This window comes from Neocloeon triangulifer, unplaced genomic scaffold (genome assembly GCF_031216515.1).
Source record: "Neocloeon triangulifer isolate White Clay Creek 2 clone unplaced genomic scaffold, ASM3121651v1 ptg000008l, whole genome shotgun sequence".
Lineage (NCBI taxonomy): Eukaryota > Metazoa > Arthropoda > Insecta > Ephemeroptera > Baetidae > Neocloeon > Neocloeon triangulifer.
In genome coordinates this window covers 1814903-1829032 of record NW_026775550.1, presented here as the reverse complement: position 1 = coordinate 1829032, position 14130 = coordinate 1814903, and the positions used below count along the sequence as shown (strand labels likewise).

The 14130-nt window shown below is 34.6% G+C and overlaps 1 protein-coding gene across 2 annotated transcripts; it reads left to right on the top strand.

Annotated features, from left to right (window-relative positions):
- Positions 1-387: 387 nt before the first annotated feature.
- LOC132194664 (sodium-independent sulfate anion transporter-like) lies at positions 388-14005 on the top strand. 2 transcript variants are annotated; one of them, XM_059616090.1, is made up of 11 exons: positions 388-498; positions 8599-9096; positions 9555-9775; positions 10091-10268; positions 10921-11085; positions 11142-11303; positions 11371-11511; positions 12082-12227; positions 12341-12514; positions 12574-12727; positions 13059-14005. In XM_059616090.1, the coding sequence occupies exons 2-11, from the start codon at positions 8610-8612 to the stop codon at positions 13127-13129; spliced, it is 1899 nt and encodes a 632-aa protein (XP_059472073.1). In that variant the 5' UTR covers positions 388-498; positions 8599-8609; the 3' UTR covers positions 13130-14005. The 2 variants fall into 2 exon arrangements, with proteins under 2 accessions (XP_059472073.1, XP_059472072.1); XM_059616089.1 differs by lacking the exon at positions 388-498 and adding an exon at positions 4561-4709.
- The last annotated feature ends 125 nt before the right edge of the window (positions 14006-14130 follow it).

The following is a 14130-nucleotide window of genomic DNA, read 5'->3' as shown; positions in this document are numbered from 1 at the left end:
TCAATTTGATTGATCTCCGAGATAATGTAATAATTAATTGAAAAAAATTCTTAATCCAAATGAAGCAGCCACGTTGTATGCGCCCAGGTACTCAACATGATTGTTTTCATAATTTTTTTTTCTCACAAGGCTCAATACAGAGGAGTGGTGTTTATGTAGTTGTCGCCTGGGATAAAATTTATTCATGAAGCGCGCAGGCTGAGAACAATGACAAATGTTGCCATTACACAGCCCAATAGGATGGATATTATCATAAGAGCTGCGCTGCCCCCACGTCAGTATAGGAATAACCTCCAGGATAGTGGAAGAATTCAAAAATTTACCCGCGGGGTGTCCAGAGTGGGGGCCAAATATAAAAGGAAAATGGAAACACGGGCACAAGTTATTTGATTATGGCGCGGTTCGCTGTGGGTTCGAGACCTGCTCTGCCGTGAATGGATTATTGAGGCAGCCAGCGGCGAAAGCACCTCATCTTTGGACGACGAACGTAAAGAGAAGGTAAGCTTTTTGTGTGCGCGTTTACTGCACAAAGGCGAAAAATTCGTCCGCCACGCGCCGCACTAAAGAAAGCGCGCCCTTGATTTTATCGATGTTCACCAGCAGCGTTTTCGGTGCATGTATAAATCTAAATTTGACCGTTGGTGCTCACAGAATTCTCTGTAACTACACAAGGAAAAGCGAAATCTCCATTCTCAAATATTATTATTTTGAGAACAGCAATAATCAGTTACATTTACGTGTGTTGACCTTTAATTAACAAAGAAACGACTTTCAATTAGTTTTAGAATTTAAAATTAAAAGCATATTAAGAATTGTGGTGCTGATTTGCTATTTAATTTGCAGCAGATTTACAATAAGTTTTTATTAAATCTTCATTAGGTTAAAATTAAATTTTTATTTTAAATTAAAAAAATATTAAACTTATTAATTTTTTATTATTTTGTTATCATTTTTAAAAATAGTTTATTTTATTTTACAGCCATAATATAGAAATATTTGACCAACAATTACGACTTTATCAATTTTTTTTTAATATTTATCTAGTCTTGTTGCAATTAACTGCAATTTCAAGTTTTTCAGAAAAGAAATTGTTTATCCCCGTTAGGAGTTGATGATGTCGTGTGTAATTTTTTCGTGATAGAGAAAATCAAAAGCAATTTTTAAAATTTGTAATAATTTGATGCAAAATATTCTTAAAAAGGTAAACGGCGGCCTTTTTCTAAGTATTGACTGTTTTCTTATTTCTTTATTACTGTTTTTTTTTATTATCACTTTATCACCTCGAGTATCCGAGTAAAAACAACGTGGCTGCATCATTTGTCATTTGAATTAAGAATTCCTTTAAATATTACATTTTCTCAGAGATTTCTGATTTTTCTTCTTTATTACCGTTCACAATCCACATTTCTAACTACAAAACTACCATATTAAGAAACATCATTTCATCACTATAGCTCCTCAACTTATTATCTTACATCGCAAACTCACTTATCGTGATCGTTGCACATAAGTTGCTAAATTTCATAGTAAAAATATTCAAAGTAAATTCAAATTAACAAGTTGGCTTTTAGAAGAGACATTCATAGAAGTGAAGAAAAATGGGCTCTATATTAAAATTGAATCTATCTACCAGTTTTAGTCGCACTGCGCCTATGAAATGCCATTTCATTCGCAGGAAAAAACGATTTTTCAACAATAGGACAAAGCGTGTCTTTCTTACTTCAAATTCAATTTTAAACATTGGAAGATCTTGGTGCCTTCATATGAGTGTATGAGCTACTAATATTCAGACCTAAATTTAAAAAAAAAACTGTTCGTCTACACCTTTAGTTTAATAATTAAAATACAAATTTTCAAATAAAACAAGAATTAATTATTAATCGTGAAAAATATATAAAACAGAACATTAGCATTAAAGTTTTAATTTACTTGTAAAGTTTTATCTAATTAATGATATTAAATAAATTATTCCTTTCTTGGATTGTTCAGCTCAACTGAGAAAAACATGTTTAAAATTTTGACTTATTCTTCATATATGTACTTTCCAAAGAGTCTATAAGAAGAATTGACGCACGCCGCTAGGGCATAACAAGCTCGCCCTTTTGCATCTCATTCTCCGGCGCAGAGCAATCAAACGATGTGTAAAAATGCGCGAGGCGAAAAGAAAGATTCGCATTCCCTCATGTCCCAATATTGACTCTGCGTGAAAAAGGAAAAGAGAGCCGACCTTTCTGCGACACAAACGTAGACGGCACGCGGAAGGCGCCTTTTCTCCCTTCTCAAGTGCCGAGTGGCGCCATGACCCAAATTGCAAAATCGGTCCAGCAGCAGCAGCAGCCGAATTCGCCAACTATATCGATCCGTCTGCGCGCGTTCTCGCCGCCTGCGTTTGTTTTCAAACAAACATTAAACTTATTTTTTTTTTGCTCCGGTCGTTCCTGCACGGGTGTCGGTCCAAGGTGTTTCGGCCGCGCAATGTAATTATCAAAAATTAGTGCGAGAAGCCGTTTATTGAGCGGCTGTTCTGCCCGACGACGGTCAATGTCAAGGCCGCGCCGCCGCTTTTATTTGCGTGACACTTTCACTGACAGCTCACAGAGATATTAACTTGTCGAACCTCCAACCGCAAAGTTAAATTATGAAAAAGCGCGACCAATGGCTTTCCCGCATGCAAGGGATAATTAAAAGTTGTAAACCGCAATGTTCAATTCTGCCTGAGCAAAGGATAATTTATTATAAGAAGAATTCATGATTCTCATTTCTGAAGGAGAAAATTAAAAAAAAAAAAAAAAAAAAAAGCAATTTAGGTCCTTGTTAATAAAAAATGGAGCTTCATTCTCTCTCATTTATTATTATCTACTATTGGGATGCTTTAAAATTATATAAATTAAAATAAAAAATAAATAATCATATTTAAACCAATTGGAGTTGCATGTTAAATTAAATAAATATATTTTATATTTGATAAAATATTTAACTATAGCAATTTTATAATTCATTGTATGTAAAAATTCATGGTCCTGAAAATTTAGTTCAATTCTGAATGTCCAAATATTATTGAGAATGAATAAAGAGACATTGAGCTGAACATCATGGAAATTTTTGTATCAAACAAATAACTTAACGAATTTCAAGAAAGCCTCTTTTCACTCCAAGTAAAACTTTTTAAGCATTTTCAATGATTTTCAGATGTTTGTTTTTGCGCAGGAATTGGCGAAGCTTTTAGGTAGCCAAAGTTTCTCAAGGGGAAGCCATCTTTTGCATTGGTATTAATTGACTTAGGAAACTTTGGGAGCTCCGTTCAAGTTTAACTGAAAAAGTTTTGGGCTATACTTGAAAACAGCTTGAAAATATTTATCAGAGAATTAAAATGGAAAGTTTAAAGGCACTGAGACATTTGCAATAAATATCATATTAAAAACAATCTAATCTTTTGTAAATGAAGAGATCGGGCTTTTCCTCGTTGCAGAAAAATTGTTTTTATTTAAAACTTCAGTGATAACGATAACTTTTTCGAGCTATACGCTGCCCCTCACCCCCTACATTAAAGTCTAAAAAAATCAAAATTTGAAAAATCTAGTGTTTGTATTTTAGCTCTTTATGTTTTTGCTGTAAAACTCAAATGTTATTAAAGATTATGATCAAGTCATGCAAATTTTTTTTCCACATATTTTGTTAATAATAGATTGTGTGAATCGTTGTAATAATTGAAGCAGTTCGATTATTCAAATTTTGATTTTGCATTTTTGCCGGTTGCGTGATGCACACCTTTGCATAGCAAATTCCAACACCGGCGTGTGCCCGTTTGCCAGCAGGAGAGAGCACCGGGCGGTTCACATTATTTAATATTGATCATCTCCCTCGAGAACGCCTCGTTGTGGCTCGTTCAGGCATTTCGCAGGATGTGGGAGGAGAGCTTGTTGAATCGGCGTCTTTAATTAACGAATCCAATAAGCAAAATATAAAGAGAGCGAAAATAACTTGACAAAATCGTTGCTAATTCACGGATTTCAATTGTGAAGGTAAATTAATTGGAGCATAAAACGGGAATACAAAGTCGAAGAATATTTTTTAGCAATATGCTGTAAAAAAAATGCACAATTGATATTTTACAATTAGAAAATTGAGGCGTTTTATAATTATAAAAAAATTGCCATATTTTTTCTGCAATAAACCCTTTTGAAAGTGGGTCAAGGGCTTCAAATTGGCGGCATTTATGCAACCCAATCAGCATTTTTAATGTTTTTTTTTTTCAATTATCGTAGCATAAAACTACAAATAATAAAAATACATAAAAATTATTATGGTAAATTAGATAATTTAATTTCATGATGTGCAAATATCAAATTTATTTTGGATTTTTTCGTAATTTAAAAACCAATTTTGACTTTTTGGCCCAACGTTGGGCTGATCGTTATTGTTACGTAAGGAGACGTGGGTCTTGTGGGTCGGGGGGTGGAAACGCATGCGCGCATTACGGGGGTTGGCGGGTGCGTTCTGGTGTTGCCGCAGGTCCTGCCCTGGTCCTGCCGCACCAACGTCAGTCGCAAGTGGCGCGGGGTGGGCGCCGCAAGTGAGAGCAGGGGCGACTACCCCCGGCCTCATGCCTACCAGCACCGACTGCCTCTGCGACAGCCAGGACGGCGGGGGCAGCACCCAGAGCGTGGCCGCCCCCGATGCACCAGCCGACCCCCAAAACAATACCACTGGTAAATTATTATTATTACGTTATTTTGTATTTATTGACTCACTCATAGGTCTGAAAATTTTGTTAAGAATTTAAGTCTTTCAACATAATTTTTTTAACTGGAAACAATAATTTAACTTAAAAAATTTATCCATTGAACTTATTTTTTCATATTTTAAATTTAATTAATATTTCCTTTCGATCACTCTAATATCCGAAAGAATTTTCTCCACACCTTTTTTCTGATGAATAATTTCCACATCTTGCAACATCTTGTTTTTTTTTTTATGTTTACTTTCTGCTTTAAATTTTGCACGTTCTACACAGTTTTTCCTTTCCCGACTTTCTTGGGCTTATTCACCCTCGATCAGAAACTTTTACCCCGAAATCTTGGCCTATACCGCGGCCGCGAACTTTTCTCTTTTCTCGCACAAAAGTCACACTTACACGCATTCCCTCGCTGCAGGGGTTGATCTTGGCCTTTCGCGCCAGCCTATTCCAATAACTGTAAGGCGTGCAGTGGAAAGCGAGTCTGGCAGTCCCAGTTAGGCTGTATCGAGCGGCTTAACCCTCTGCACATTTTCCCTACACTTACCCACACACATCACGCGGGCCAAACAATGCCGGCCGAGCGGCTCTTTCTGTGCGCGCCCCGATCATTGTTTGCGCTTTGTTCAGATGCGCGCCGCCTAAAGTGCTTTGTTTTATTTTCTAACAGTCGTAAAATTTCAGTCGAAATTATTCTTTTTTCGTGGAAAAATTCCTACACATGCATGTTAAATATTTTATTTGCTTCCTCAAAATAGTAAATAATTTTATTATTATTATTTATTCTTCATAATCTATTAATTATTTTTAGGTTATTTGGCACTTTTTGTTTTAAAAATATCATTCCTCTGACAATGAAATCAATAGTTTTATATGAAATTTTTTTATTTAAAAATAATTCTGTTAAAATATGCGACAAATTCATAATCTTTGCTGAAAATTGGAAATTTTTAATTAATTGTAGGTGATTCTCATAATTAGTAAATTAGTATTTATCTGCAATCTAAATTTTAATTTAAAAAAGGGCTGTATAAAAGTAAGCTTTTAAATCCTTTCCTCGTTTTTTCTAATTCTTAGAAAATTTTAGTTCATCAAGTATTTTATTACAATTTATCCACATTAATACGGTGACATTGGGATTTTTGCACGAAATTATTTCATGGCAGGGTTTTGTTGTGCCTCTTTACCCTCATAAATTATATCAAAGAAGAGCTTAACTAACAATACGGCTTTTAATGCCAGGCAATCACGCGATTTTCATCCAAATAAATCCTCATGCTATAGACTTGTCCTGAGTTTATAGTCATGGAATGAAACGGAGATCTATGAAACCAACAATCAAAACGCCTTTTTCAACAAAAATCAGTGAAATCTGAAGAATGTGTTAGCTACAAAAATTTAAAATAAATATCATTACAAGGCTGCAATAGATTACCTTAATTTAAATTAATAGAAAAAGGCAACAAATATATTACTCTGAGAATCACTTTGAATTAATTTCGAGCATAATTTTGCATTCATTTTGTAAATAATGAATTCCTGAGAGCAATTTAAAAAGTGAAAGTCCAGGAAGGATGCGCGGATATAATTCTGAGAAGACAACAAAGGGATCCAAACGCTGCATCTCCCTCCCCACGAGGTCTTCCGCTGGCCACCACATGTGCATAAAAGCAAATTATTCTCACCACCAGCAAAAGAAAAAAAGCGGATTTTCCACTGCTTATTCTAGATCACTTTTGAGTCCCGCAGAAAAGAAATATATTTTGCTATAGTAAATCTTTTGTATGAAGAATAAAATGTCTTTGATGAAACATCTGTAAACCATCTTCATGCAAGCAGGATGTGCGCAGGAGAGAAATGTGACCTGCGGGATTTTTGTAAAGCAAGTTCGAGAACAACCCACCCTCCGGAGGCCGACCAATGAAATAGAACAGAAAATAATAAGTGTGGATTTTGCTAAAGCAGCGTTCTGGATGATTTTGTAAAAAGTACTCACTTGTACTTCAGCAGCCATCGAGTTCACTTCGCTCGCAATTTGTCGCGATTCTCAAGTTTATCAGGAACATACGGAACTAATATCAGTGCGAACTTTTAAAAAAGACGAATTTCTCGGAGATACTATTTCAGTGCTTTTCTCGGGCGTTCTTTCACTCCAATCAAAACATGCAATCAGGAATTACCTCAACCGAGAGCAAATCGTTTTACAATCTGCAACAGCCACCTGAAGTAATATCCGTGCCCTGCAAGCAAGAAAAATTCACACCCGGTTCTACTATTTGTAAGAAAAATAATGGTGTTTTGAATTTATTTCTCCGTTTTATCTTTTACTGTTGTTTTTAATTAAATTGATAATATTAGTGAGGCAGAAATTTATTGTAATTAGCCAAAGGCATGTATTAAAATGAAATTATTGGAGATAAACAGTTTCAAAATATTCAGGTAAACATTTAATTTGATATTTTTATTTGAATAAAATAATTGATACAATTTAATAGCAAAAATTTCTATAATATCTTGGAGCAGAGATTTTTTCAGAAGTTGCGGGACATTAAGTGGGGTTTGAGAGTAATTATTAAATGTATTTTTTTTTTATCAATTTACTTTAGAAAATAATTGTCGCCATTAATTACGCAGTTAGTAACCTCGGTTTTGACGTTTTGAGTCAACGCACAGAATAGAGTCTATATGCGTCGTGTCATTGGACACAGTTTGTCTGGCTCAGCTTCTGAACTTGTAATAATACACCTTGCACCATCACTGGGTCGAGGCACTAATTAAATTTTTCTCTTTGAAAGGGGTGAATTTATTATTAAGTTTTTAACATAGATTAAATATTTCCATGGGTTAACTTTTTCTTAATTAAATTTGCCTTTGTTAATGAGAGGGTTATGGAAACACTGTTCATTTCATGTCAAAATATTTTTGTTTTTTTTTCTTCCATGCCATAAATAACTCATTTTTTTTTTATATGTCATATACAAAAAGATTGCTTACACTTTGGGGGCACGTCGTTGATGCTTTTCATCTCCTCCGACAATAAGGCAGACATGTTGGTCCTAAGGGGGTGTAAGAAGGACCCTTGAATAGCTGCGAGCCTTTTCTCCGCTCTCAAAAGTGTCAACACTTACGTGCTGCTCACAACCCCCGAGCTTCATCTCATTAGCTCGTTCGTACTGCGTGTTTTATTGTTTCAAAAACACAAACTAGCTTGTTTGTGTTTAATCAACATAATGTACTAAAAGTACAATTTAATTAATTGAAAAATATAATTAAAAATTAAAACTTTATTATTTTTAGTAGTTTTTTTTATTAGCACAGGTAGCCAAAATTTGAAAATATGTCTCGTGTAATTTATTTATTTATTTATTATACATTCAGATACAATGAAATACACAATACACAACATCTTACATCAAGTCGATACAAAAATTAAATTAAAACACTGAAAATACGTGTTAAGAATGTTGGTTAGAGTATTTTTAAACATGGTTGTTGAATATTTCAAACTCTGCCTAAACTCCAATAACGATATCATATCTTATCCGAACATATTTTTGCCAGAAATCACAAAATTCCAATTCAATTTTCAATTCCAGTTTGAGGTGTTTTAAAAAATTTGCAAAGAAAATATTTAACTTTGTGTAAAAAAACTAATTTATCACTCAGGGTAGGTTTTTATATTATTAAACAAAAATTGTTGTCTTCATAAATTTTTATGTATCAAAAAAATTAATGAACTTCTTGTTATTTAGACCGTAAAGTAAGAATATGCCAGCAATTATTGATTCTTGATTAATTTAAATTAATTTTATTAATGAAATGGGCTAAAAATAAAAAGTAAACGTGAATTTTGGCTGTTTCAGACGACGGCGACATGATCATCCTGTCCCTGGAAGACGAAAAGAGCCCTCCGGCGAACAGCCGCGAGGACCTGATCGAAGAAAAGCCCGACTCCGTGGACGCGGGCGTGGGCGCGTGGCTGCGGCACCGCCTGCGACGGTCGTGCACCCTGAAGAACGTGCGCCGCAAAGTGCCCTGTCTCGAGTGGGGGTCGCGCTACAACCCGCGGTGGGCCGTGGCCGACCTGCTGGCCGGCATCACCGTCGGCCTCACCGTCATCCCGCAGGCGATCGCCTACGCGAACATCGCCGGCATTTCGCCCGAGTACGGCCTGTACTCGTCGTTCGTCGGCAGTTTCGTGTACGCCGTGTTCGGCAGCTGCAAAGACTCGCCGATCGGGCCGACGGCCATCGCGGCCATCCTCACCAGGGAGAACATCCACGGCCTCGGACCGCAAGTGGCCATTTTTCTCTGTCTCATCAGCGGCGTCGTCGAATTGCTAATGGGCATTTTTCAACTTGGTTAGTATAATTGATTTATTCCGAGTTTTATTCTAAAGTTAAATTTAAATAATGCAAATTTATTTATTGTAAATTTAAGTTTTTTATAATGACAAGATTTTTTTTTTTTTTTTTATATAATTACAATTTTTCATAAGTTATTAATTTATAATTCACTAATTTATATAATTTTTCTAAATACATCTGATATAAAAAAAATGTTTTTATTAAACAGTAAATGTTGTTTTTGTTCGATTAAATATTTAAATAATTCCGCTTCCAATTCAATTAACTATTGTTTACTTATAAGGAAAATGTGCACTTCCATTGCCTCTTTATTTATTAAAATTGAAAATTTAAATGCTAATTAATTGAAAAAAAATAGATATTATTTACAAATTAATATTGCTTCTATACTAACTCATTGTTTAAGTTGTCGGCTATTAAAATTTATAATTTTCGCATGTTTTTGCCGGCAGGGTTTGTGATCGATTTCATATCTGGGCCCGTCTCCGTCGGTTTCACCTCGGCCGCGGCGATCATTATTGCGACCACCCAGGTCAAGGACATCATGGGTTTGCAAATGCCGGGCAGCAAGTTCATAGAGGTGTGGGGACAGATCGTCATGAACGCGGATGACGCCCGGCTCTGCGACACCATGCTCGGAATCATTTGTATTTTCTCCTTGCTGTTACTCAGGGTAAGTGGCCTTTAAGTTTTTCGCCGGAAATTAGTTGATTGATTTTGTTCTTTAAAAAAAATTTTGTAATAAATTGTGTGATAAGCAAATTAATCTTTCATTTTTTTCATTAATTTGCTGATAAAAATCGTTTTTTCTTTACAAAACTGATCAGTTATTTATTTTTTTATTCTCCGTTCGATCTTAATGCAACAAAAGTCATTTATTTTTTTTTTTATTTTTTTTTCTTTTATTAAATTCGTTTTTTTTTTAATAAGAATTTTAATCATAATTAAATCAGCAGTGAACAGTGAATATTTTTTTTTATTTTGTTAGAAATTAAAAGACTTGCGATTCGGCCCATCCGACGTCTCCGAGCAGAATTTCTGGCAGCGGCCTCTGAATCAAGCCGTTTGGCTCGTTTCCACCGCCCGAAACATAATTGTGGTCGTGGCGTGCTCGGCTCTCGCGGCGGTTTTCCACAAGAACGGCTACCACCCCTTCCTCCTCACAGGTACGTTACGTATCCACCCCAATTTGTTGATTGTTATTTTTTACATCACCCCCGATTCTATTTTAATATCTTTTCTTGTGATGTAAAGCGCAAATTTGGGCAACTTGCCACGCAATGATGTCGTGCAGGTTGCCTATGCTTGCGAATGGAAGGCGCTTCTTTCTAATGATTCGTCCCTTGGGAAATCACTTTTTACTTGCCAAAGATATTTTATTCATCTCATTCGATAACCTGATATTTTTATAAAAATTTAAATGTTAACTTAAACATCAAGCCCATCTATTTTAAATTTTGCAAACTCAATTCTTATGTATGACTTTTTCATTAATTTTGGCGCACATTTAGAAAATATGAATTAGAAACGTCTTAAAATTGAAAGCAAATAGCAATGTATCTAGAAAAAATAAAATTTCTCAAAAGAAATGAAAGCTATGGTAAAAATTTAAAATTAATCTTTACACAATATAAATTCTTAAATTACTCCAGCTTATTTTAGCTGATAATGAGAGACTTGTTGATTTGACATTTTCTGTGACATTAAAATTCCCATTGGAGTTGATTTTATTGCAATTTCTCCAGTTCAATCAAATTGTAGGTTGCGTAGAAAATAATAATAAATCAACAAAATAATTTTAAATTTATAAAAATTCAGGTGAAGTAAAATCAGGACTTCCGCCGGTGCAGCCACCCCCGTTGAGCACCACCGTCGGCAACCAGACGTACACTTTTGTGGACATGCTGAGCACCATCGGCTCGGGTTGCTTCGTCGTGCCGCTCTTGGCCATTCTGGAGAACATCGCCATCGCCAAAGCGTTTTGTAAAGCGGAAAATGACTTGTGGTGGCTTATTTTTCTCATTATTCGTGTTCTGCAGCCGACGGCAAAGCGCTGGACGCGACGCAAGAGATGATTGCCCTCGGCTTGTGCAACATCGCCTCTTCCTTTGTGGGCTCGATGCCCGTAACAGGCGCTTTGTCCAGAGGCGCCGTAAATAATGCAAGCGGCGTGATGACCCCGTTCGGCGGCGTCTACACCGGTAAATAAATCCACGCGTTGCAACAATTTTCAAAAAAAAAATTACTTAAATATTTTATGATTGGCAGGCATTTTAGTGATACTCTCCCTGCAGTACTTCACCCCGTACTTCTACTTCATTCCACGCACTACCCTAGCAGCTGTGATAATCGCGGCTGTCATCTTCATGGTTGAATTCCAAGCAGTCAAACCCATGTGGAAGACCAAAAGTAAGTCATCTTTTATTAATTTAATACAATTTTTTTTTAATGTTACCAGCTAATTAATTTAAAATTGTTTATTTAGGAATATAGTTTTTAATTAATATTTTATCCATATTTTTTTTTAATACATTTTTTATATATTATGTAATGTAATAATCATTTATTCACTTACAATTTACAATACAATTTATATATATATATATATATATTTTTTTTTATTAAATTTTCGTAAAAAAAAATTATAAATATATAATAGTCTCCATTCACTTTCTATATAATTAAGTTTTAACCAACAATTTCTTCCCTCTAGTCCTCAATTACAGTATAATATATATTAAATTCATTAATTTCTCATAAAGTTATTAAATATATTTTAATTGGAATATTAAATATTTTTCAAAAATAGAGCTATCTGCTAATTGAAGAAAACTTCTAGTTTATTTGATAGTTGAAATATTTTGCAACACCAGTCATCATACATTCATATAGATACATTGAATATTATTAAACAAAAAGAACTAATTATAAATCTGGTACAATTGGTATAAAATGATCTTAAATAATTTCCATTTAAAGAGAGTGACCTGGTGCCAGCCTTTGCCACTTTCTTCTCCTGCCTGTTGATCAGACTGGAGCTGGGCATCCTAATCGGCATGGTGGTGAACGTTTGCTACTTGTTGTGGGCTTCAGCTCGGCCCAAAGTGGCCGTCGAGCGAATGAAGGTAATTAAATCTTGATGAAAGGAAATTTATGATCCGTCAAAAGATTATAACACTCATGATTTTACTAATAATCTTAAAGATTTACATAAAAAAATAATAATTTCCTCTCGCAGTCGTCTTCGGGATTAGAATACTTGCTAGTGACCCCCGACCGAAGTCTTTCGTTCCCTTCAGTGGAATATGTGCGCGCCCTTGTGCTCAAAGCTGGACTCAAGCTCGGGGACAGCTACTTGCCCGTGGTGGTCGAGTGCAGACACATCCAAGCGGCCGACTACACTTCTGCAGAGGTATTCAATTTATTTCTTTATAAATTTAAAGAAATATCTAAAGTTTAATTTTGGGCCAGGGTGTGAAGCAAATGATCGAAGATTTTCACCGACGGGACCAGCCCATCATGTTTTATCACGTCAAACCCAAGATCGTGAACATCTTTCAAGGAGTTAACCCCAAGGGCTTCAGGTACTGCAATAATGAAGATGAGCTCAACGAAATGCTCAAAGGTAAAAGACACTTTAAATTGATTCTATTTTTAATTTACGTTGGTTCTGTCAAATATATTTTGTCAAAAATAATTGTCATCTTATATGAAACTATAACTTATTTAATTTTTATTTTTCTTAAATTAGAGCTTTTTGGAACGTTATCTTATTTTTTTTTTTCAAATTTCACTTTGCAGTAAAAATACGTTTATTTTATAGTCTTTCAACTAGCTAAATTAACTAAAATTTGAGAAAAATGCGCCTTTTTTTGGATGCAAAATTTATTTTTTTTTTTAAACCAGATATTCATTGATTGTAAGACACACTAATATTAATTACATGATTTTTTCAGAATGTGCAAGTAAAATTTACACCTTCCACCAACGCAATACGCAAGAGGATTCGCTCTCCGCGGTAGATTAATATCTCCTCTCCACTCTCACAAGCCAAAGAGCATCTTTTGTGGAGTATTCAAAACCCCTTATGTATTATTCTTTATTAGAAAAAGTTGCCAAGATATTTTCTATTCAAGAATATTTTAAGCCTCCGCTCTTAAATACAAATTGGCAAATATATGTAAAAGGAAGTGAAATTGATTCAAATTTCAAGAAAAGAGGGACTGCTGAAACCTGTGATGATCTGTGATAAAAAATTAACATCAATATAATTAAACTGTTACCTCCTCTGCTGACCTAGAAAGAAGGAAATCTCAAACTACAAATCCACGCGCAGAATGAAATATCAAGAATTTTTCCAAATATATGCTGAGCTTTTTGTCGTCATGTAGAATTCACCTTAGGCAAAAGTTCTGCTTTCACTCTATAATGCACCACCACCTACTAAGCTAATAAACAAATTCGTCTCCTCAGACACAAATTTCAATTATATATTATACAAAACGTTTTAACGAAAAAAGTTAAAAATTAATGTTGTTAGGAAGGAGAACTCATATTTTCTTTGGAAGAACGAGTCTCATCGAATTGGCAGTGATATTAGATTTTAGTCTAGCCTCATAGTTTTAGTACCGAAAAATTACTAAAAAAATAATCTGATTTTTAATGGTGCTGGAATTAGTGATAAACACCATTTTTAGCATTTTTCAATTTGCGTTGGATTACTTTGAAAATTTTCATCATTCCATGTATATTGCATATTTTTAATTCTGAGACAAAGAGTGAATGAAAATTTAGAAACACACACAGATTGTATTATAGTATTTATTAAAATTTAAAATAAAATCCTGTTAACTTTAAAAATCAATGCCATCAAAATCTTGTTGGTTCATAAATAAATAGCATATAAAACAGTAAAATTGAATTTCATTTCAATTGTTGGAAAGTTTACCAAAGAGCCGTTTCTGCATTTATCCTCCCCCCACTTTTTTATTTTTAAATATTTTAAGTTTTGTTTATTTGATCTTGTAT